At 35.7% G+C, this 25,275-nt stretch overlaps 1 protein-coding gene across 1 annotated transcript; it reads right to left on the bottom strand.

Moving 5' to 3' along the window:
* Nucleotides 1–954: 954 nt before the first annotated feature.
* ODF2L (outer dense fiber of sperm tails 2 like) lies at nt 955–25,275 on the bottom strand. Its single transcript, XM_075098057.1, has 13 exons — nt 25,113–25,275; nt 20,913–20,975; nt 20,614–20,685; nt 18,711–18,827; nt 15,340–15,525; nt 13,896–14,005; nt 12,251–12,386; nt 11,572–11,682; nt 10,339–10,443; nt 6,890–6,975; nt 6,641–6,803; nt 5,634–5,759; nt 955–2,629 (listed from the first exon to the last, which is right to left on the bottom strand). Exons 1-13 carry the CDS (start codon nt 25,218–25,220, stop codon nt 2,501–2,503), a joined length of 1,512 nt encoding a protein of 503 aa, XP_074954158.1. The 5' UTR covers nt 25,221–25,275; the 3' UTR covers nt 955–2,500.

Below are 25,275 nucleotides of genomic sequence, written 5' to 3' on the forward strand. Positions count from 1 at the left end.
GGGGAAATGCTAAACCAAAATTACATTTCAAGAAAGGCTGAGAGGTGAGGTGCTGGTAACAGCATCATTCTCAAGGGCTTCTAAAATCATCTAGAGATGAAAACTCCCAGAAAGTAAGCATAAGGAATCTGTTTCTTCCCAGAAAATTGGGTGTCACTTTGCTATGTGATGCAGACAGTAAAAATAAATTGCTGAAAAGAAAAATATTAGAATCCAAAAATACAGTCAATTCAGTATAGCTGTATCCAAGATCTCTGCAGCACGACGCACGGCTTTCTGTGTTGTACAATGAACAAGGCAGGAACTATTTTAGCTGTATTTAGAGTTACTGAAAATACAAAGAGCAATCTAGAGTAAATGGCAAATCCTTAGGCAGTCAGAAAAAAAAATTTCATTCTTTTCCTTATTAAAATCCACAGCACCTCCTGTCTCTGAATGAGCTAACAAAATTTTAAATGGAAATAAAAAGAACAGTTAACACCAGTTCCCAAATGCAACTGAGCAGAAAAAAAAGTGATCTTTGTGTCTAGTATCCCTATTTCTACCATTTAAAAAAAAAATCAGTAATGGAGAGACATAAAAACACTACCATCATTTGGAAAATTGCATCTTCATTTTTAAGAGATTTCTAAGACTTTAAAGATCAAGAACATATATTCAAGTGCCTGAATATGTTGAAAAGGAAAGTAAGTCTAGGTTAATACAATGGAAATGACGGGTTGAGCTGAAAAAATGCAGATTTCTAATTTTATAAGCAAAATCAAGTCACATAACTTTGACATACCTTAAATTTAGTGTTTGTAGACATTCAGAAGTGAAGAGGTACCTGAAGCTGTCAGCAACTTTAGTAATTCCAGATCTATTTCTTGCAAATGACATAGGAGGAAAAAAAAATAAATCTAATTTCATGGATAGCAAAAGACAGGCTGAAATCAAGTTACTGTACATCTTTGTAGCATTTATCAATGAAAAGTGTACAATTTTCCATGATGACCTTTTAAAAACCAGTCATGGACTCGATTCAACACTTTATTTCTGAAACCTTGCCTGCTGATGACTTTCAAAAAGTTTTGATATCTTATAAGTAGCACAGGAGGAACTAAATTAATACAAATATGGTTGTGTGTGTGTGCAATGCAAAAAACCCCAAAATATAACAGAAATATTTTCTGCTAGCATAAATCTTACATAATAAACGATAGTTTTATTTTTAAAAGTGCACACAAGCAGATCATTATGACGCATCAGTATTTGTTAGGATGAACAAGCATTTGGAAAAAAGAAAAAAAAAACATCAACATTCTACGCATTATAAATAGCAATGAAATACTACACTGAACAAACAGATATTGTCTGTGTACAAAATAACTTATGTTTTCAGTTTAAAAATATGTATTATTTAAATACACGTTCTAAGTGACATATATTTTACATGTATGTACTATAAAAAAACCCACCACAGTTCTATAAGCATATTTCTATAAAACAATTACTCTCTCAGTCAGAATTGCTTTTTGTATTAGCCCTGTAACAGCAGAATATTTACATGTGTTTAACCCAAGGCATGTCAATCTTACTTCAGTGAACAGCAGCTCTTGTGCTCCAGCACAGATAAATACTTAAATACCTTAACTGGAGCTGTGTCACTGTGAAAGGGTATATCAACACATTCAGAGCGTAAATTATATCTATATCTAAAATACTTTCCTACTTATATTTGTAAAATATTACTATAGTTTAGTAATATTATTCTATATTATACTATACTAAATGCTACACTATAAAGTACTCTAGTAATATTATACTATTCTACTATACTATTATAATATCCTGATCATAATGGGATGTAGGGAAAAAAGGCTGGATGGGACAGCCTTGTGGCAGCAACCCTTTCATGCAGTGCAGCCGTGTGTGCTGGACCGGTGCTAAGCTACAGGAGCGGAACCTAATGCTCTCTACATTTTTGCCTGTCTTAATAGGATAGATACTATTACCTTGGGAACTAGATATCTACCATAACAGAAGTATAATGACTGATAAATATAACTTATTTATTAATATTTAATTCATACAAATTACTCTGCAAACAGTCCTTGGGCATTCTCTTCCCCCATGGGAACTGAAAGGTAGTCTGTGATCCTCCATGTTTGCCATGGACTAAAAGGACGCACGTAAGATTTTACAGCCAGGGCCTAACACACAGTAAAATCACAGACCCACTTACACCTTTGTCTGCATACCCCACACTCACACACCTGTCACTACTGTCATGCAGTCTGCCTTTTTGCTTCTGATCCATGAACAACACAATTTTTATATCAGTAATACCAGGTAAATATACAGTAATGACTGACCCGCCTTTCCCTGCCCACAGCAGAAGTTTTCCTAGGGAACAACTAACATTATAGTACTCAGTCCTGTAGGCCTCAACAGCCTTGCCTCCACCAAGAGGTAGCCAAATCTTGGAAAGTTTCATTATTATTAAATTAAATTAAAGAATTCAGCCAAACATCGTTATGTATGAAGCTTTCAAAAACTGCACGTAATTCTGGATGCTCTGGTTCTTGTTCTCTGACTTCTGTAGGCTGTTCTCAAGCTCTTTCAAACATACTTCACGGTGCTTTTCATTCTGAAGAAGAGAAATGCAACGCAACTTAGAAAGAAAATACAAATTAATCAAAATAATGTAAGACAACTAGTACTTAACTTTTATAAGGCTTATTTACCCATAAAAGTTTTCAGAGGCTCCATAAAACTGAAGGTTCCCCCAAAAGACCTCACAATACTGAAGCTTTTTTTATGTTCAGTCAGGACCAAATGGAACATGTTTTAATAGGCTTATAATCCAAAAAAAGGCCTGGGAATGTAAAAACTAACCTTCTGAATCTTTATCATGAAAGATTCCTAGCATCTTAAGTCTGTTATAGATTTAATACTCTCCCTCATATTGATTTTTCAAGGAAACATTTGTTATTGATCTCTGACGTGACATGATTTTTGATGCTTATTGTTCCTCATTTTAAAAAGATGACTGACAGCACGATTACCTGCTCATTAGTTCCATGATGCACATGGAACCTGATGCACACCATAGATCATTTGTGATAGAAGTACTACAGATATTCAGGTATTTCCTTTTATGTCTACTACAGATCTCAGATGCTAGTAGCTTACACTAAATTCAACTTCAAAAAATGGAATTACAGTCTTCAAATTTAAATCCAGCCTTAGAAAAAAAAATAATCAGGTTAGAATGAATAACTGAATAAAGTTACCTTCACAGTCCTATTTTGTTTCCATTTCCACTACAACAACAGGGATAAGACCATTTCATCATTTTCCATAATGCATTCTCACTTGTATGTAAATGTAATTGGAATAAAAAGCAATGAATTAATTGAGAATGGTTCTTCTCTTGGACACAAATACCTTTCACATATTTATTTTAACTGTAAGCTTAAAATGGAAACCCTTTGAACATATACTTTATTTCTGACACAGAAGGATTAACAGGAGTCTTCTGCCAAGTGACATGAATTCTTATTATCTAGGACTGGTGATTCTCAGAGTTTCTTTGCCTTTAGCCATTGGTGTGAGGATTTAAAATGGACTAACAAGCAAGAAGTTCTTTAGAAATTAAAATGTACTGGTGATTTGATTGACAATAGCAATTTTAAATAATTTTAAAGAGACCTAGGCTCTTGAGGTCCAATTCTGTTCCCATCAACTCAGTAACTGGACTACCACTGATTTTAAAGAAAACAGAATGAGGCTTAAAAATAAACAGTAAAGTAACTTGATGATATCATACAAGTCACATAAAAATAGATTCCTTTAAAACTGATAAAAAAGAACCAAAAACCCTGGCAAAAAATGCCAGCCTCTCTATTTTTTTTTAAGTTGCAGAGAAAAATAAATTAGGATCTAATTTCAAGGATGCTCAGCTGCCAGTAAAGGTATAAGAGTGCTCAGCACCATATCCTGTAACTCTTGTTTGTAACCACTGGCAAGACTCCTTCCATTTTGTTTCTTTTCCTTGTACCTTGGTATCATATGACAACCAATGCAACTCTACAATAATAAACAAACCAAACATATATATATTTATAAACACACACTGTGCTGACATTTTCAGGTTCGTTTCAAGACTCCAAGACTTTAAAATAAATGTAATTAGGGAATCTTTAACAAGATTTCATTACAAGAGTAGAACAGATAAATTTGAAATACAATATACTGTTTCTACATCACCATAAACCTCTATGGTGGAAAAGCCCTGAAAGATGACTGATACCAAAGTGAAAGTAGGATCTCTGATCGTAGGTCTTAAGGTATAGGATCTGATAAATTGGTCTTTTTATGCCTTTCAGCTGAATTACAACCCTCACCTCCCAAAAAGATTAAATTAACGTCTAATCCTACTACACCTCATTAGGGAAAGGAAATTAATTTCTTTCTTAATATTAAAGCAAGGATGTTATGGTAATTTAGTTGCTGAATATGATTAAATTTTACATCCCAATTCAACCTGGGTGTTCTTCCTTGGACAAAAGACAATAACATTTTCTGTTTTACTTTAACATAGTAAGAAATTCCTATGCAAAATATTTGAGTAGAATAAAACACTAGCCAATGTCTCATTTTGCCTTAGGGTAAATGCAGACATGTTACACGATACAGATAAAAGTTTATTAAAGTATAGTGAATTCAGAACCATATCTCTGAGATCTTATTTGAATCTTCACTAAAGTTTGCATTTAGGGTGGCTTGATTTTAATCTTGAATGCTTCAAGTCAGAAGACAGAATATTGGTTTTGAGAGTCTAGGAGAGTGATACTAAACCTTTGTAGTGTCTTCTATGTTTATTTTAAATAGCTTTGTAGCTTATTATCACTGATCACAGAACTAATCTCTATCAAAACTTTGATTAAAGCAAATTATGTGCCATCACTGGTCTAGGGAATTCAGATATGTCTGACATTTTATTAATAGAAAATGTGCTGATATTTTCTGGATTAGATAGAACAGTAAATCAGACTTTTTGTTTGCTTGTTTTCAGAGAGTATTACTCATCCAAAATACCTTCCTAGACTGTACATATCTTAGACTTCAACATATCAAAACCTGGGCATTTAAAGGCTTGACACTTTGAAAAATCAGAATATCTCTTTTGTTACTAACTACATTTATGCGTAACACTGCTACATAAGCTGAAAGCTTTTCACAGATTCCAGTAAGATCAGATTCTTGTATCAACTCAGGGAAAAAAAAAAAAGATACCGTTATGGAACTGTTATGCATTTATTCAGATCTAGGCATGCTTACTGAACATGATTAACCTGAGAAGGAAATTACAACTTCATACATATTTTTGATTTTTGCCTTATTGGGCAACTGGATTGACTAAGAGATATAAACTCAATATTATTCCAGTGATTTAGTAAAATAGACTGGGTAACTGTTATGTCTATTAGAAATGTCAATATACAAAGCATATTGTCAAGGTTAATTAATTTGCTGTTCCCCAAAGTATGTACCAATTGTATTAAAGGTGTGTTTTCCAGTAAAAAGAACTTTATATAAACAGTGATGAGGTAAGTAATTTCTTAAGTCAAACAGTATTATTGACGCACATGGTGAAACATGCAGAGGAGTTGTTTTTTCTCGTCTTGCCTCTCTCTTACTTCAGTTTCAAGAATTAGCATTTTTTCCCAAAGGGCTTTTTCTTTGTTTGACATTCTTTCCAGTTCTTCAGCCACCTGTAACAGTAATGAGAGAGAAATTATGTATCTTTACCATCACTTAAAGCCCAAACCAAATTATTCTCTTGTATCTTAACTTTTGTAGCTCTACTTCCTATTCCATCATCTAATACTTCAGCTATTTTCCATGCACAAACCTGGGAAACATTCTGGTTAAATTTGAAGAAATTTTCAATTTGGAAAAAACATGTTATATTACTGAGAGGGAGCCACTTTTGTAACTCATTTGTAAGTTTACCCAAACTTGTTATTTTTTCAAAACCAAATCAATATCCTCAGACATGGTTGAGAAAATCGATAGACTATTTCAACAAGGTTGAGACAGAAATTACAACTTCACATATATTTTCTGATTAAACTAATACAATTCCCTGCAATCTAAATTCCTACATTTCCTCTTCCACTTGATTTACTGTCTGCATCCTTTCTGCAAATGACAAATCTCTGCTTAACACTGAAAGTGTGCAAAGCCTTCCTCTAAAATGAGAAGGATTTCAACACCAAAGTTCCTGTGGGCTACCTATTCCAAAGAAAATACGAAAAAGGAAAGGTTAAGCTTTTGTTCAGAAACTTTTTGCTGTATGTGTGGGATTTAAATATTAAGTGGTTAAAGCATTTTGATTTGTCACCAAAAAAATGATGGTGAAATTTTGGTCCAATGAACTTTGTCATTAATTTCAATAGGATCTGAATTCCACAAAGCTGAACTGAGCAATCCAAAATTAAGCATGCGGAATTCCCAATAACTTTTTAGTATTGCACCCTACATGCAAAATAATCTGGTCTCATCTTTTCTTCTCAAACACATTTGGTTTTAATGCTATTTTTTAAATAGATAATGGCAACCAAGATTAAGAGATGTATTAAATCATCAATACCATTTTTCTCCCTTCTTCCATGGCAGATTCCAGTTGTCTGGTTAATCCATTATATTCTGAAATTTTCTCCTCTAGCTGCAATTTACTGCACTGAAGACTCTCATCATCTTTCCTGAGCTGACAAGCAAGTTCTTCATTTTGAAATTCCATCTTTTCTAATTGCCTTTACGCAAAACAGATTAGTATATTATAATTCAGTATAGCAGAAAAGCGTAGGAATTAATTGCAGTCAGATTTTAAAAAAGTTACCTTTTAAGATCTTCATATTTCTTCTGAATGTTACGGTTTTCTTCTTCTACGGGATGACTGCCCACGGAAGTTACACTGTCTTCCTCCTGTGAAAATGACAATTTGTTTCTAGTTGAAGAGAGTTGAAGAGCTTGTCTATTAAGATCCAATCAAAGAATTTAACTGTAATTTCAGGTAAAGACTACATTATATTCAAGTAAATATTACCTTGTATTTATAACAACTAAAATACAGCCAAAATAGCAGACTAAAACTTTCTTTGAACACTTTAAGACCGAAAACCTGCTATGTAACAAAGTGAACTCCTAACCAAACCCATACACCGCTCATGCAGCGTTGTGTACTAGGAGTTGGCCAGGTCTACCTCCTTGTGAACTTTTAAGCTTTAGATTCCACCAAAAATAAGTTCCCTGACACTACAGTCACAGGAAGCATAAAAATAATACCATATATATATACAGTTATCACAGAAGAACAGGGTAGCACAGGCAAAGTGAAAATCAAAAAAAGACAATCAAGTTCATAAAAAGAGGTATATAATTTTATGTTGAGGCATCGGTAGCAGAAGCTCAAGAAAGCAAGGCACCAAACTGTCTTCCCCTGCTCAGCATCCAGATTGACAACCTGTTACATGTTTTCTTCTAAATCTCGTGACAGTAGTGAGGAGACAATTGCCCTTGCTACTACCCATCAACAGCAGATTAGCAATGAACAGCCACATCATGCCTGCTGGCCACCATTATTTAAGGGGCAACCTCCATCATTCACGGGACTACCTCAAGCAGTTCCCTCCAGTAATTTGAGCTAATCTGGTTGATTTTGTTTATGTGAATTAAAGGCTGTTCAGCTAGCAGACTGGTAATAGCAGAAACCTCCAGCAGAGGGGCAGTAAACTGATGCCCTGGTCCAGCTGAACCCAGAAAGGGGTTTCTAAACATGGTCCAGCTACTTCAAAAGGAATTTTCCCAAATTCTGACCATAGGATCAAGGGTCAGCACCTCTCTTGGATGTCACCAAGATTTAAAGCTGAAATTTAGCTGCTGTTCCTCCAGACTAGTGATTACAGTGCCAATTACTTCACTATACTTAAGAGGTTTTTTGCACTTATTCAGGAAAACACATAGTTAGATTAAAATTACATGTATCATTTTATACATGCCCCTCAAAATTAATTGTTGCTTAAGTACTTTGCTAAGCAAAGACGGTTTTATAAGTTTATGAGCATTCCTGGAAAGAGTATTTAAAATTATACAAAAAGAACAAAATATGATGCTATAAAGATCATCTTGACAAGCAATTTAAAACAAAATCAAGAGCTATTTTTTTATAAGCATATAAAGTCATTAGGAACACAGAAACTCACTGTGTTTCAGCTGACGTTTTCCCATTGACACAGGAAGAAGATTAAGCCCCCCTCCCACCCTACTGATTCAAACACCTCTTGTCATTCGTGCTAGCAGAGTATTCTAACTCAAAAGCACATAAAAGAGAAGAACAAAACCCCCTGAACTTAGCCCTGCCATTGAAATTGATGTCACAGACAAAAAAAAGCTGAGGAATGTTAATATTCAGGCTTAACAGAAAATACAAGCAGTAGTGCCAAAATACTGCTAAAAATACAAATGATCCTATTAAAACATACTTTTATATATTTTATCAACCAACACAATGTAATCATTACAATATTTAAGTTATACATCATCAACAATGTAATTTATGACTATTTATCTGAGCAAATATTGTCTGGTTTATAAATTAGTCATTAAAAACAATATGAATGTGGAATTAAATTATTCCACTAGATACAAACAATAATTAGACTTGCACATTTATTTCCAGGGAATAATACTGCAACACATCTCAGGACATAAGTATTCAAAAGGATCAAGAATACACTCACTTAAAAAACACAGAATACAAGTAACTAGTCTTGTCACATACTGAATTCACATAAATACAGCTGGTGATAGTTTTATTTGCATCGTGCTATTTCTACAGAAGGAGCTTTTGATTCATGAAGCAAATAACAAAGGAAACCACACAACTGTCACACATGCTAATAGGAAAAAAATGTTCCAGAGACTTTCTTCCACATAATTTTCTCATTTATTTTTAAAAATCAGTATATTCTGACCACCTGAACCTGCAGCTCCCTAAGGGTTTTGCTTTTCTGTGTATGGATCTTTCCCCAGGACTTAAGCTTTTCCTGATACCCTTACTGCTTTTCCTCACCTGCTTTCAGCAAGCCACAAACATGTTCTAACTCCTCAGCTCAGCCCCTCTTTTGACCCTCACCTGCATCACAGCATCACAGGAGAAAAATGTAAGTGCAAAAACCATAAATTAATTTTGTAGTACTTAATGGCTTTCCATGTAAGTAATAAATCTGAAATTCTACACAAGTTGCATAATGTCACCTATTTTATAAAATACTGACAAATTTACAAGTTCACCATTGGAGAAATTTCTATTTTTGACTACATTTCATTAAAGAATCAGTAATGCTCACAATGAACATTTGCAAATATAAGTGTTAGCAGTTCATCATGCAATACCCGGTTTTATTTTTACTGCAGTATATTATGGGAGATGGCACACAGACACACTAAGCAGTTTACAGGCAAAATTCTGACCATGCAATTACTGCAGTATTTCAAAAGACAGCAACACCTAATGCCACCTGAAGCCACATTCCACGCTGTGCAAATGTTATTTAGGAGATCAGAAAACATTTTTCTCCATTCTGCAACTGAATCATTGAAAAATAAAGTTAGTATAAAATAAAATGAACATCTGAGATGCTCCTCTGTGAAGACTAATTCTGTTCTGTAAAACACAACATTTCAGGCAATGCAAAACCTGTCCCTGCTTCAGCTTCATCACTTAAAAGAACATGTACTTTGATGAGCAGTGGAACTGAGGAAAGTGATTTTCCTACCAATTTTGTGTTGTTTTCTGATGCTTAAGAATGTGCTGTGTTTCAGTATTCAGCTCCACCTGCTGAAAAAACCTTTAAACTCAACCCTGTACTGATTCGCCATTTTTAGCTGCCAGCTAAAACAAACAACTCGCACTGCAAAGCAATCTTACCGCAGGTTTGCTTCCCCCTGCAACCTTCACAGCCGTCTGTCAAGAGGTCTAGTTTTAAAATCATCAATAACAAAATCACGTTTTTAAAAGTCATAAAATGAATTCTTGAATTCTAAAATTGCATTACTCTAGGAAACATTTCTCACCTGTTTGCAATTGTGTAGTATTCAAAAAACCTCCCGCTCACAAGTAAGAGGACAACATTCGATGAATTCAATAGCCATTTTATAGATGGAAAAAGAAGAAAGAAAAAGAGCCAAGTACCCTGTGACTTCTAATAAGTGGATCACAACAATGTAGTGATTGCCAACGTACCTACAGAATTGTTTGGAAACATGCTTTATTCATGCAAAACTTACCTTATCTACTTGTAAGCATTTGTTTTCTGTTATTCTTTTGTTTTCATTTAAGACTGTTTCATATCTGGATTTCAGTTCTTCTACTGCTGTTTGTAACTTCTGTACCTAGGACACAATATATTTTTCACATACCTTTTCAAGGTGTTTCTTTTACACTTAGACAAGAGAATCATTAGTATGAAGCATGAAGTATAACTTTTGATTTCTAAATAGAATCTCAATATTTGCCATTAAATTAAGTTCTTAATTTTCATTATCCTACTTACTACAGCAAATATAAAAGGGTAACCAGGTAAAGAGCACTCTGATATGAACATTTCATTCTCCACAGTGGCGAATGAGCTACAGTTGTGCTACAGAAGCAGCCAGCATGACTCACCCTTCTCTCACCAAATAACAAGTATCACCAACAGCAGTTCCCAGGGAATTTCGTCCCACTCACTGCTTAAGGCTGACTGTTCCATGGAACTACATCTCCCATCTTAAAGCTGGCAACACTTTAATTGTGGTGTTGTGTCCCACAGACAAGGCACATTGGTTGTACTTAGGTTAGTATCAAGTCTTTCCGCTTGTCAATGATTTAAAAAAACAAGATAAGTGAAAATTGTCAGTGAAATGGTATCTATACTATAGCAGAAATATATACAAATTTGAATCAATGTTCTAAAATTCCTTCGCTGTGAGTAAAACCAAATACAAAAAAGGAATTGATAAAAAGCCCATTTGAACTCTGATTTATATGGTCTGCTGTATTTTCAATGTGGAGCTACCAATGCAAAATAAAAGAAGCTCTTACAACAGTACTTGAGTGCTGTTTTACTGTTCTTAGGAAAGTGGAAATAAAGATATGTCCAAGGAGAGGTAAAATATCATCAGATATGCCCACTAAAGACATCAGACTTGAATTTTACTTTTTTAATCTAGTTTACTGGTTGCTGAGTTGCTTTTTAGGAAGAAAATCTTTTCTAAGCAAGTACATAATTAGCTCTGTTGGTTTCAGTGAGCTTCAGCTGGGCTTCACACAATTCAGTGAGGATTACATGTACTAGTAATAGTGTGGAGACTATTCTGGGATACGTTTTGCAATGGCACTTTATCATCCTCAATGTTACGACAGTATTACAGTCAACATGACAACGAATCTGGATTATTACAAATAAAACCTTTATCATTTCCTCAAAACTGCTTAAAGAATTAAACCCCACACTTGAACATTTCGAATATGCTAGTCACCTGATTTTTACACTGTTCAACAAGGTCTTCCTGCAACTTTGCCTTTTCTTGCAGATGTAGCAGTTCATTTTCAACAGAAACAGTAGTGGTTTCCAACGTACCAAGGGAAGCCTTGATTAAAACATGGAAAATATAAAGACTGTAAGCATTTTATTAAAATAACACAATCTACAATACGATATTACTAGCAAGTGACCTGCAGACATTAAAGAGAGTGACACGATTATTTATCCCATCAAACAAAAATGGTAGCCCACAGTTCATTTGTCAGTTCATCAGAATATTTACTTTGGAGGATAAATACAATACAAAAACCTGTAAACCCTTTAAAAACTGAAATTAATAATTGAGCTAAAATCAGTTCTTTAATTTGAAGAAAATTTTACAAGTATAAAATAACAGCTTCCCATTAAACAATTTTGTAGCTACTGACAGTAAAATAAATGGCATCCTGGCTAAGCAGACGGATGATTACACAATCCTGTTCCTAGATTTGCCATAGATTTCCACTGAGAAGTTTTCAATGGCTCATTTTCATTTTCTGTAAAGAAATGGATGGCAAAATTTATTCTACAGTTTTGGGATCTCTAGACAGAAGGCCAGAAGGGAATTAATGTGGTTACTTTATTAATATATCAGAAATGCGGAGCCAATCAACAATCATTTAAAATAATCTCACCTTTAATTTTTCATTTTCAACATAAATATTTTCATTTTCAGAGTTAACAGAATTTAGCTTTCCAAGAACCTCCTCATCTGAGTTTCTTCTCCATTCCTCCTTTCTCTCCAGGTCTTCCAAAAGGCTTATTATCTGCCTTGTTAGATAGGCAAGAACATCTATATCATATATAATGCTTCCAAAACTCTCACTATGCAAATTAAATTGTGCCTTAATACATACTCCTTCATTGTTCTTATTTTATTAAAATGAAAAAAAAAAAAAAAGGGAGAATGTGTTTCAGCATCCCAAGAAAGCAGTATCTATTGAAATAAGAAACTTTCCAAAAAAGATGTGGTCCTAGCTCACTCATAAATAAATTTATTACCTAGAACGCCCAAGCATACTTCAAAGACAACTATGCATAGCATTCTGTACAAAATGGAATTATATTGAATTTATAAGGTCTATCAGGTAATGTCCTACTAAGAACATCCCATAGCTAGTTTAGGAATGGTACTTTTCCTTATTAAAAGCAACAAATTGTGCTATATGCCTTACCATTTACTTTTCATGTTAATGAAGTTAAACAATGAAATTTGTTTTGCTGTTTATTTAGTCATATACTGCCTAGTAGAACAAGTCTTGTTAGGATGGTACATTTCAAGCAAAGACTTATATTTTCAGCTAAAATAAAACTAGCAAAAACCAGCTGGAAGCAGAAAGAGTACTTCAGGGAAGTATCATAGATATTTCCCTTTTCTTATTCTTTCCTAGATGCCTCCCCATATACACTGGATCAACAGTGGGCTAGACAGATTTCTGGACTGACGCCATGTACCTGTACTCCTGTTAAATTTTAAAATATGCTGAAAATATTTTCAAAAGTTTCAGATTTTCTGAAACAAAATCAAGAGTCAAGCCAATGTAATTTGAGCTGTTATGTATTTGAGCATGAATCAAGTTGTCTGTAAAACATTCTCTCTTAGACCTAGCATAAAGGCATCTACCTGCTTCTTTTGCTTGTTTGAGTTATAGTCCATATTTCTAACGACAGAAAAGGTAAAGGATATTTGTCACTGTCTGCCAAAGAAAATGGAATATCCTTCAAGTACATTAAGATCTGACTGCATAGTTTGAACAAGGTTGGACAATTTTGTGTTGCTTTTCCAAACAAGAATAAACCAAACACTTGTCTGAGAGGAACTCTGTTCTATCCTCTAATGGGGCGAGACATTAGTGGAATTGAAATAATTTTGCTGTCATTAGTCTGAAGTAGAAACAAGCCTAAGTAAGAACCTTCTTCTATACTGCAGTAGACACAAGAGTTAACACTCCAGCTGTTTAATCAGTTGCTAAATAAATGGTTCTGCAGAAGCAGCATAGTACCTGCTCACAAGTCCAGGCTAATCAGAAGTATGCAGGGGAAAGAACATGTTCCTTACTTGTATAAGGGAATGGAGTTTTTTAAAAAGTTGTGAAATGCAGCAGAGAGAAGGCTACAAATCTTCAATTTTTTCTGGTTTCCAACTTCTAAATTCTGCTCAGTATTTTAAAATACTAATACATAAGCTTATTTACATTGTCATCCTAAGTACTACACTACTAAATATCACGACTGTGTGACTACAGAAACAAACAAAAACCGATCAACAGTTTAACTTACTTCTTAAGATCTTCTGTTTGAATTTCTAATGCTGCCTTTCCTTCAACCATTCTATCATGCTGGTTTTTCCAGACATCGGAAGCTGACAGTATCTCGGACAGTTTGAATTCCTAGAGAGTACAGGAATTACAAATTACGTAACAAAAGAATGCCACTGAGGAACACCATCCAGTTCTACAAAATTTTCTAAATACAAGAGCTATTTAATATAAGATGGCTTAGATCTCCCTTTCACAAAGCAATGTAAATTTTGTCTTGTCTCAAAAGAAAATAAACAGAACTACACACATTTTAAAAAACTTACAGTCTAAGTACAGACTTACCTTCACGGCAGAGACACAGTTAAACACTGGCATTGACTGCAGAATACAACACTATTTCAAAATTTAAGATTAAAATATTGTCTTACAACAAAAGTATTTGCCACAAATACATCTCTACTACATATAAATTATATAAATTAATACAAAAATAAGATTCTGCCCAAACATTTTAAGAATTAAAAATAATAGCTAGGTAAGAAATGCAAAGTTAAGTCCCTCAAAGAAGTACGGATAATTAACCAATGCATGCTATCTTGAAACTACACCAGGTCTTCAATGGGGAAAGAAAACAGTGTGACTACAAAACATCAAAAGTCCAGGAGTGAGCTACCATCCCTCTGTACTGCTAAGTGTACTTAAAGATCCACTACTGTCTTCTCACAAAGATCAAAGAAAAGAAAAACCTTTATTAACTCTCTCCTAGTTTACTAACTGGAAAAATATATCTTTAATACTGGCATATCCAAAATGATGGCAACATCAGTAAGAGTATGAAAACATACTCTTACTAGGAAATCTAAATAAGGCAATAAAGATCTCAGCACAGTTCTGATCCACCTGGCCTTTTTGAATGTTTATACACTGTAGGGATATGTGGGGCAAGAATCTAAGGAACAATTTGGATTAAGGAAGTTTTGTACATGGATTTTGAAAACGTTCAGAGCAAACAGCTTAGAAAAAGAAAGCTAAGTATCCACATGAGATATCATGCACTGATAAATAAAGAAAACAAAGACTTCAAACCCCAGTCACAGATTCTCAGTGAGTATACTGCACTTCTGAGATTAGTCAGTGATGTCCATAAAGGTCTTACAGAAAGATCAGGAGAGGTGTAACTGAAAGCTGATCATACTCCTCTTTCTTACTACATTTTGAAGCGTACAACCTCATGGCTTAAGACATTGACTACATTTTAACAGAACAATTGCAGTGAGTGTAGTAACAGTTTGCATGTCACTTATAGCAACCTCTCCTTTAACCAAGGAGCAAAAAAAAACAAAACCAAGAGATACAAACACAGTATGACCAACCAACTTTTCCTATTTTCCACAGGTGAAAGTCTCCCAACGTTTCAATTTAAAACAATACAGCACAACATTGCTCACAGCATAGTCACTCACACGTTCTCTTATTCTGGAGGTTAAATTTTCCACAGCTGCTTCAAAGCGTTCAGCTCTTTGTTTCTGGGACCTGATTGCTTTTTTCAGAGCAGTCTTCTTTTGCTCACTTGTCTCCCTTAAGGCTAACATCTGGTGCTTGTATTCACCAACTTGAAGTTTCCACTCTGCTATTTTCTTTTCCAGAGTCTGAATTATAATTAAACATAACTCTTTTCAAATTCTATACTTCACAGACCATTTTGACATAACATAATCAGGAATAGCAATTACATTTATAATTTTGTTTCCATAATGTCTTTGAATCTCAGATCTTGTGGTTGATACAAAGAGCTAGCCAAGCTATGTACAGCAGTAGGCAAGAAAAAAGACATGTTGGGAAAGTCACTATAAAGATAATAAAGAGAAAAGGTTGAGGAGGTGCAGAAACAGGCAGGAGTAGGGGGGAAGACAGCAATCTAACCTTTGCTGTGTGCTCTTGGAAATGGATGCAAAGTTTCAGTGCAGAAGGCATGGCATGGAAGTTAAACCCATTTAAGAGGAGGAAAATAAAAGTGGTGTCATCATCCCTAGTGACTGATTTCTGTTACTATCACCTTAATGACGTTTCTAGTGATATTCACTGACGTAGTAGTAGTCTGTGCTCTGCATCAGTAGTGAGCACACCCATAACTAGGGCTGAAAATCAGTATAACTGGATACAAAATTTGAATATGAAAGTTAAGATCTGGGATTTGGGTTTTTTAAGTCAGGAAGCTAGGAAAGGCCAGGGTCTTTTCTTGAATACATGTATCATGATATGGTCTGTGATTAGGTGACAATATACTATTTTCTTGCAAGATCTCTGACTTTTTCCCCTGCATATAACGGCCCCACTCAATTAAATAAAATTGTTTAGTGAAGGAACTATATTTTACAGAAAGTTATATTTTGTGTTCAATGTATAGTGAAGCAGAAAATGCAAAACAAAAAGATTAAGCACTGTCTTGCCCACAACAGATAATCGTCTAAAGATAATTAAAACAGGCTACGATAAAGCTTAAACCACAGCAGTAAATCACACATTGTAAGGACAACAAATAACCATAATTTCCTGAGGGCTTGATTTTGCAGCACTCAGGAAATAAAATACATTTACATTAAATGTATGTTTATTTAAATACATGTAAAATACATTTGCATTAAATGTATTTTTAATGCATTTAATTGTATTATCAAATGTGTATAATGCAATCAAAATGAGAGCTGTGTTCTACAAGTGTCATATTATCTTTTCTGTTGCTGTTAATATTTCTGACTAACTAGATTTTTACGTCACTCTGATGAAGGCAGTGCAATCATCCCATCCAATCCAGGAAGCTGACCTCTCTAACATCATGACTTTTGTATTTTTCATCTACATATCACTTGTTATTTAAATATGAATGGAAAAAAGAGACCAGACATTAAAACACTACATGATGGCATCCAATAAAGGCAATACCAGAGTCTACTTCAAGGAGAATCTCAGATGCAATTATTTTTAAGCTGCAACAGCTTAACAAAAACATGACCAACCTACCAGTAGACAGCTACTTTCATAAAGACATGAGCAAGTTCCATTCATATCACTTATGCCAAACTGCAGCAATCTAAGTAGGCTAGCGGTGTAAATATATTTGTCTCAAGTCACTGATAAATATCCTAGTTGTAAGAATGATTAATGCAGTTGTTCCCTACATTTGAGTCTGGGTCTAACACTTAATTATGTTCTACATGAATAAAGATGAGAATGACATGCCATTTACCCACTGACTACATTAATGTGCCAGCCTTATTCAAGATACTATTTGCCAGTTGCTATAAGGTATGCATATTATGCGTATGAGAGGATACCTGTCAGTGTAGGTCCTGCTAACAGCCCTAAAACTTACCCATAATCAATGAAAAACATATGTGGTTTTCCAAGTAAAAGATGGTCTCAGGTACTCGGACCCATCAAAAAGGCAAATACTACTTCAAAAAAATAAATTATAAAATCCCCTAAATATGCAGGAAGCAGTTTTCATATATAGATCCTTATAGGGCATTTAATAAACAAAGATGTGACTTGGGGGTGGCAGGAGAATACCTTCAATAAATAGAGCAAATAATTAAAAATCCGAGCCTATGTATGGACTTCTTTAACTGTTGGTAAAAGTAAACAAGTGTTATCCCCTGTTATAACCGCAGGAGGTCACAATCACACTAAGAATAAGCGCTTTGGGCATTATTCAGTGACTGAGGTAAATTAAATTGACAATTAATTTCATCACAGTAATGCTAAGCTGTCACAAGCTTTTGTGTCCAGATATTAACAAAATCATCACCAGGATTTAAGCTAGCAACTGACTTCAGCATTTTTTCAAAAGTGAACAAACAAAACTTCCAAATAAAGCTTGAATGAAAGTACAGTTATATGTGAAGTTACTTTATTGAAGAATCTCTTAATGAAAATGCTGTTGGAATTCTCATAGTTGTACTAGGTAGAACAATAAAACAGTTTTCATTCAGAAGAAAACAGCTATTTATACAGACATAGACATATGCAAATTTCTTTGAAATTGAGTTGCTAAAGGTTCCTTAACAACTTTAAATGATTCAATTCAAAGGGATACATGCTACTAAAAAGTCTGGAAATCAGAAAGACATTATTTTTCAGCCAATGTTTTCTCATTCATGTCTATGTTTCTTATGAGTTTCAAATACTCATATCTGAGGGCACATACAGCTCCAGCTTCTGACACGTACCTCTTCCTTGCCTTGTTCTAAAGCCAGTAACTGCTGCAAATGCCTAAATTTACCTCTTGCTTTTTAGAACAGAAGATGGAAATCATTTTACCTACCTTAAACAAAGTGAGGTTAGGCATTAGTCTCTAAGTGTCTCTCTTTCAGTCAGTATTAAGAGGTTTATTGATTCCTTCACAGCCAATAAAAAGAAACAGGTGGTGATTCATCACCCTTAATTTACAACAGAAACTCATTCTGGGGACTTGCCTATCTCTTTTTATCAACTATATGGAGACTGCCTCAGGATTGATATCTATCTTCTAGACAGCACAGTCAGGCAAGGGCAAATGTTTGTATTTGTGCATAACTTTTCTTCAGCAGGGCTGCTAGTACACACAAGTTGAGAAAAGAAGAAAAAAGAACCTTGCAATTAAGATAGCATGGTCAGGCAGACTGTACAAAATATAAATGCTAGTGATTTTTACTGTTTGGGATTTTTGTTTTACTAAGAATTTGACTTCAAGTGATACTTCAAGATTTAAAACACATCTGAGTTAAACTGTGACCACAATAAGTCTTTGCTATTTTTTTCAAATGAAGTGAAACGCAAGTAAAAATGTGTTGACCTGTATTTTCATTTTTAATTGATTATTCTCCACTTCTTTTCTTTGAATCTGACAATGCAGGTGAGCTTGTACAGCCTTTACCGATCTTGACAGGTGGTCTTCTTTCCGCACATTGACCTAATAAAGAGAAACAAACACAAAACTATTGGTCTATGGAGGTGTGTTTTATGATGCTATCTATATTCTTTCTATTTTGTCTTACAGTTTCTGACATTTGAATGTCCTCAAAAGCTGGAAAAGATAAAACATGCTCTACAATTATATTCACAAGCAGTAACTTGTTACTAATGCTATTAATGTTAAACAGAAATCACAAACTTCAAAGAATGTATGTATAATTGTATGTATAACTGATGCCTCATATTTAATCTGACCCTTTAAGTAGCATGAACAAGGCCTGGAGGCACAAACTCAGAAAACCAGGCTGAGCAAAGGCATCTAGCTAGTAGGTTGACTAAAATTAAGCTACACTGAGTCAGCTCTTCCCTGTCTAACATTAAATACCAAAGACCACCACTTGCTATTAGAAGTACTGATACATTTAACTCAAACTCTGATTTTGGGGACATACATAACGCATAAGGGAAGAGGCAACTTATGTTACCAAAACTGAGGTTAGATGATTCTACGAAATTTCTTGCAACTTGATTCCTTTGGCTCATTCCAAATAAGAAATAATGAAAACAGGTAGAACAAAGTCATATTGTCAGTATAGACTAGAAGAGCATTGTAATGCATGAGTGCAAGTGTTCATTATGGACACCAGTAAGAAAGGCAAGCTTGGACTCAGTCAGGTATTGACGAAAATGTCATTTAATGGAGATAATGTAAGAAGGAACAAGCAGATAGCATAGATAATAACTTATTGCTTCAGATGCTGAGCACCCCAAGTTGTTCAGCATTAGATAAATCTCTAGCCAGGGCATGGCATGCTGCACAGATCCCAGCAATGCTAACGTTTGCCGGCATTGTGGTCTTCAGAATCTTTATAGGCTTTACAGTTCAGCCTTTCTACTCTCAAGCAAAAGGATGTTTCCATGAAAACATGCTGCTTCACTTCATGATACAGACAAGGATGTGCCAATTGCCAGGTGTGAAAGTGGGCACCCTCACAGGCTCCTCTATTACAATTAGCTGGCTAAGTTCATCCTGCGCCCAAGTGATGTGTTCTCTTGGTTAAGCAAAGAAAAATTCTTGAAGAAGAACCACAGCTCTCAACAAACCCCAAGGAGTTAAAAAAAAAAAAGTACACCATTGTCCCCTTAAAGATCTAACTGAGCCTCCTCTTCCTCGCTAACACTGAACCGTGCAGCATGGCATACACGTAAGTGCACTGTAGGTACACAAGTACTGTAACATAGATTGCTAAACTATGACTAAAATAATTTTGAAACTTTTGTAGTACTTTTGTACCTTGTACTTCTACCTTGTCCTGTACCTGTAGTACAACAGACAATTCTTGTCTTCTTATGTTGGTTTCTGCACTGAGCCTCTTCCTTTGGTTCAGAGAATGAATGAGGTCTTGTCAGCCTTTGATGACACTAGGTCTGCTGCCAGTACTGCCTTTTCCTAATCACTGAGCTCAAAGAGCCATGGCGACTAACTGTGAACAGTGTTTGTTTAGTTTACTCTGCATTACTTCATTATAAGTGTTTTTTTCTGGAACTGTTGCAAAACCATAAACGAGAAGCCAAAAGCCATTAGCCTAAATGTATGCCCCTCCCTGAACTGTGGAACATTAGTGTTAACAGATAAACTCTACTTCTGCAGGAAACATCTTTCAGGATTTTTCTTTTTTTCCAAAGGTCTCTGAAATAATTGCTTTTCTCAAAATTTAAAGCTTGTAAATAAGAATCCAGTACATTGGGAGAAAACATTAATTCCAACAGAAGTGGTCACTCACTTTTTCAAGCTGAAGCCTGGATGAAAGTTCTTTAACATGTTCCTCCCTTTCAAGTATTTTTCTCCTGAGATTCTTCATGGGAAAAAAATTAACAAAGAAATTAATATAATGTCTGTACACGACAATGCAACAGCAACGCAGAGTGATGAACATTTCGGATGTAAGATTCCATTTTGTGGTGATAAACCACAAATACTCCCACCTTGCCACCATCACTTGAAATTGTATGATACCAGGACGTAGTCATTTTCAGATGTACAGCATAGAACAAGAAGAGACAGAAATTTTAATTTACTTACAGTATTTCGGGTTTCATTTTCACTTAACTTCTGCATCAAAGTGTCAATGTTTTTACTGTTTAACTGCAAGACAGAAGCAGGAAACATTAAAAGACTACTACTGATTATAATTGATTTAGCATTTTTTTCAATGGTTTTGAATGTGGTACGTAATTTGCTACATTTTCAACTTTGGTACATATAAATATAAAAGCTCACATACTCAAGAGAGTATACTCACAACGCACATACTCACAACTCTCAGCAGAGAGTTGGTGGTTTAAACCCTAAAGTTTACATTTATTTTGTGCATAGAACTTCCTAGCTGAGGAAAACAAACTAGGGTCAATGCATATGCCAATTTCTTTATTTTAGCTAAAAGGACTCTAAATAGCATAAATATTTAAACATTATTTAAACACACAGTCAAACAGTAAAAGCATTTGTACAACCAGTAATATTTTAAAGATTAATATTAAGTATTAAAGACTTTCAGGAACTTCAGTTAGATAGGAGAACTTGAAGACCGAACCAGAAAGCAGAGGCTGGGAGACTACAAAATTCTACGTTAATTGTTACTACAAATCCAAAAGAATTTATATGCCTATAATATTGTCAACTCAACTTCTCATTTTAAAATGTCTGATTTTGAGGGTGGGGTCACTTTCCATTGAAAAAAAATAGACTTGTGGGACTTAGACTGGAAATCCTAAACATTTTAATGTCACTAGTGAGAGGATAAACCCACTGCCTCAAGGTGGAAACTTAGGCATCACAAGTTTTACTACAGCACCTTGCAAAGCAGTCGTCTTATCCTGGCCTGCATATAATTCATCAGAATATTCCGTAATCTTGATCCCATGTTTATCTGTAAAGTCAGTACATGGACACCAATGCTCCACCTCTGCGTGCACTGTGAACTTATAAACATTGTATTCAGTAGTAGTCCTTTCCTCTCCTGACTACACCAAGTCAGATTTGCTATCAGCAAATAATATATAAACAGGAATGGTGTTTTGTGACCCCACAGTAATTTATCAGCAAAACCAGAAGTGTTTAGAAGACTTCCCAGAATTGAGAAGTGATGAGAAATCTAAATTACTCATACCATCTTTCCATTCTTAGGAAATTGCCTCCCCACAGTTAGCTATCTATGAACTTTTTCCCTAACGATCGACAAAAAGACCCATGCTGCAAGACAGCTAGAATTGTCTATGAAAACCTGAAAATCAATAATATTATCTTTCAAACTAAAAAAAAAGAAAGTTCAGGATCAACACCCGTCTTCGTTAGCTTGTGTCATGGTTTAACATGGCAGGCAGCTGAACACCACAAAGCAGTTTGCTCACTCCCCTGCAGTGGGATGGGGGAAAAGAATCAGAAAAAAGGTAAAACTGGTAGGTATAGATAGACACAATTCAATAGGACAGAAAAAGAAGGGGAAATAATAATGATGATAAAAGAATGTCCAAAACAAGTGATGCACAATGCAATTGCTCCCCACCTGCTGACCAATGCCCAGCCAGCTCCCAAGCAGCAGCCTCACCCCCTGGCCAACCACCCCCAGTTTTTTGTTCAGCATGACGCATTATGGTATGGAACTTCGGCCAGTTTGGGTCAGCTGTCCTGGCTGTGTCCCCTCCCAGCTTCTTGCACGCCTCCAGCCTCCTCACTGGCAGGGCAGTGCGAGAGGCTGAAAAGTCCTTGACTTAGTGTAAGCACTGCTCAGCAACAGCTAAAGCATCAGGGTGTTATCAACGTTATCCTCATCCTAAGTCCACAACACAGAACTATACCAGCTACTAGGAGGAAAAATAACTCTATCCTAGCCAAAGCCAGGACAGCTTGCAAGAACAAAGTTTTAGCTTTATGACTTCTGAAAGAAAGCTAAGAAAGTCAGCAATGACAAGGGACATTTAATCTTTAAATCTACATTCTTTACTCCATCAGGTTTCTGTGCAAGTTTCATATGACACTACTGTTAAACAGGAATTCCTTGTGATCCACCTCCTGCTTTAACATACATAGCCCACCAAATTCCTTCCAACTTTGCAGGAACTTCCTTAGTGCACAGGACATAATTAAAAAAAACCTTCCCAATACATCTGCTAAATAAGATGATAAGACGAAACGTTAGTTTAAGGTTCGCATAAGAATCGTACATTTGCATTGTTTCTATGCTTATGCCTTACATATTTTCTTACTTGGTGTTCTAGACTGTCAGATCCTTTGCTTCGATCAGTAAAGTATTTTCTATCTTGGATGGCTTTTGTGGTTCTACAATAATCCTTTTTATACATCTGAATCAGTGAACAGAGCCTTCCTGCTTCTCCAGGTGGCACATAGGCTCTTCCCTAAAATAGCATCCATAATTACGTAACATTTAGTATCACTCACAGTTAGGACACTGATCTTGCTAATTCAAGGAAATCAGCGTAAAACAAGACAGCTCTTCAGGAGAATCGTTTAGAAGAATTTTAAAGATCAAAGAAACCTCTCAGTTATGACCTCTAACAAGGGTAAAAGCCTGTGACATCACAGGATGTACCCTCAACTGATTGCTCACAGAACACACCTGATCTACAAGGCAAAAGTAAATAGTTTACCTCCAGTGAAGGTGGAGGCCAAGTCCTGCTCAGACACCAATATGTTTCACAGCAGAGTTTTTCCAGTTTGGAAGCAGCAACAGCTTTTCTCTTTCCCCAGTTTGGGAAAGCTCCTCACCTTGCAGGGCTGCACAGGAATGTGATGCTGCCTGTGTCACAGCAAGTCCAGAGACAAGTATCAGTGCCTACTCCCTAAACGCATCCCATTCCCCCCACTTCCTTGTCAAGCACTAGAAACCTACTGTCACTCTCACCCCTTCTCCAAACACCTCTCTCCTACCTCCACCCTCACACTCCAGCATGACTGATGCCCTTGCCAAGCCAAAGTTACCCGTTTACTCCACTCAGTACTCCGCTGACCATTGATTTCCATGAGTGGATTGCCTTGCCTTCTCCACCCACTGGGACACATTTCTCCTGCTTTCAGCCTGTGCCAGATGCACCTCCACCAGAAGGATTTGTCAGACTATGAGTTTATATTCTTACATCCGTATCTCCTTAGCATAATTGAGAAAATAAGTAACAGAATTTGGAAAGTTCCCAAATAAAAAAATCACTTCCTCACAGAATCAGAATGTAGACTACTCTGCTTCCAACTGTTGCCATAAGGCAAATGGCTACACTCCAAATGTCTAGTGTTTTTTATTTTACATATTGTCCTGGTTTCAGCTGGGATAGAGTTAATTTTCTTCATAGTAGCTAGTATGGGGCTACGTTTTGGATTTGTGCTAAAAACAGACTTGATAATGTGGAGATGTTTTAGTGGTTGCTAAGCAGTGCTTACACTAGTCAAGGACTTTTTCAGCTCCCCATGCTCTGTCAGGGGCACAACAAGATGGGACGGGACACAGCCGGGACAGCTGACCCCGACTGACCCAAGGGATATCCCACACCATATGACATCACGCTCAGCATATAGAGCTGGGGAAGAAGAAGGAAGGGGAGGACATTTGGAGTGATGGCATTTGTCTTCCCAAGTCACCATTACATGTGACAGAGCCCTGCTTTCCTAGTGATGGCTGAACACCTGCCTGCCCACGGGAAGGAGTGAATGAATGCTTTGTTTTGCTTTGCTTGTGTGCGGGGCTTTCGCTTTACCTATTAAACTGTCTTTATCTTAACCAATGAGTTTTCTCAATTTTACTCTTTCAATTCTCTCCCCTATCCCACCAGGGGGGAGTGAGTGAGTGGCTGCATGGGGCTTAGTTGCTAAACCATGACATAGATAAAAAATATTCAGATGTATTGTTTTATTACAGGCTTACATTTCCCGGCAGAGCTCAACTTGTGTAACACAGTGCAGGTCTCTCTAGTTTTTTCTTGGTTATATAACCAAAACTAAATTCTTGAATTGAATTCTAGTGAAAACAGCATCCTGGAAGAATAAACATCATGTTTCATTTATCCCAGCCCACCTCTGTAAGCAGAAAAGAACAAACTAGAATTTTTCCGTAGTTTCAGTATACCATTTCTACGTCCAGTACTCTCACTACCCATTTTCTGAATTATCACCTACTTCCCATCAGTAGCTAGGAAGTGTGTTTTGAAATATCTCCTTTGAATCTTGTTAGCAAAGTATACAGAATGAAAAGTCAAGCTTATAGAATGAACTTGCCTCAGTAGCATGAGGAGGAAGCACCTTTTCCTGAAGATCAGAGTCCAATAAGGGGGCAGTACAGTTATGTACAGGTGAAGATGAGGATGATTGTGATGATGACAACATTTTGTTCTAATGCTGTATAACGACAGAGTATAGGTTAACGCATATTGATATTCTG

This window comes from Phalacrocorax aristotelis, chromosome 6 (assembly GCF_949628215.1).
Source record: "Phalacrocorax aristotelis chromosome 6, bGulAri2.1, whole genome shotgun sequence".
In the NCBI taxonomy this organism is placed as follows: domain Eukaryota; kingdom Metazoa; phylum Chordata; class Aves; order Suliformes; family Phalacrocoracidae; genus Phalacrocorax; species Phalacrocorax aristotelis.

Coding starts and splice junctions, on each gene's coding strand:
- ODF2L (XM_075098057.1), bottom strand. CDS start 25,220: ATGTTGTCATCATCACAATCATCCTCATCTTCACCTGTACATAACTGT. Junction 20,976..25,112: donor TTCCTCCTCATGCTACTGAG/GCAAGTTCATTC, acceptor TCTGTCTTGCAG/TTAAACAGTAAAAACATTGA. Junction 2,630..5,633: donor TCCTCTGCATGTTTCACCAT/GTGCGTCAATAA, acceptor TCTCTTCTTCAG/AATGAAAAGCACCGTGAAGT.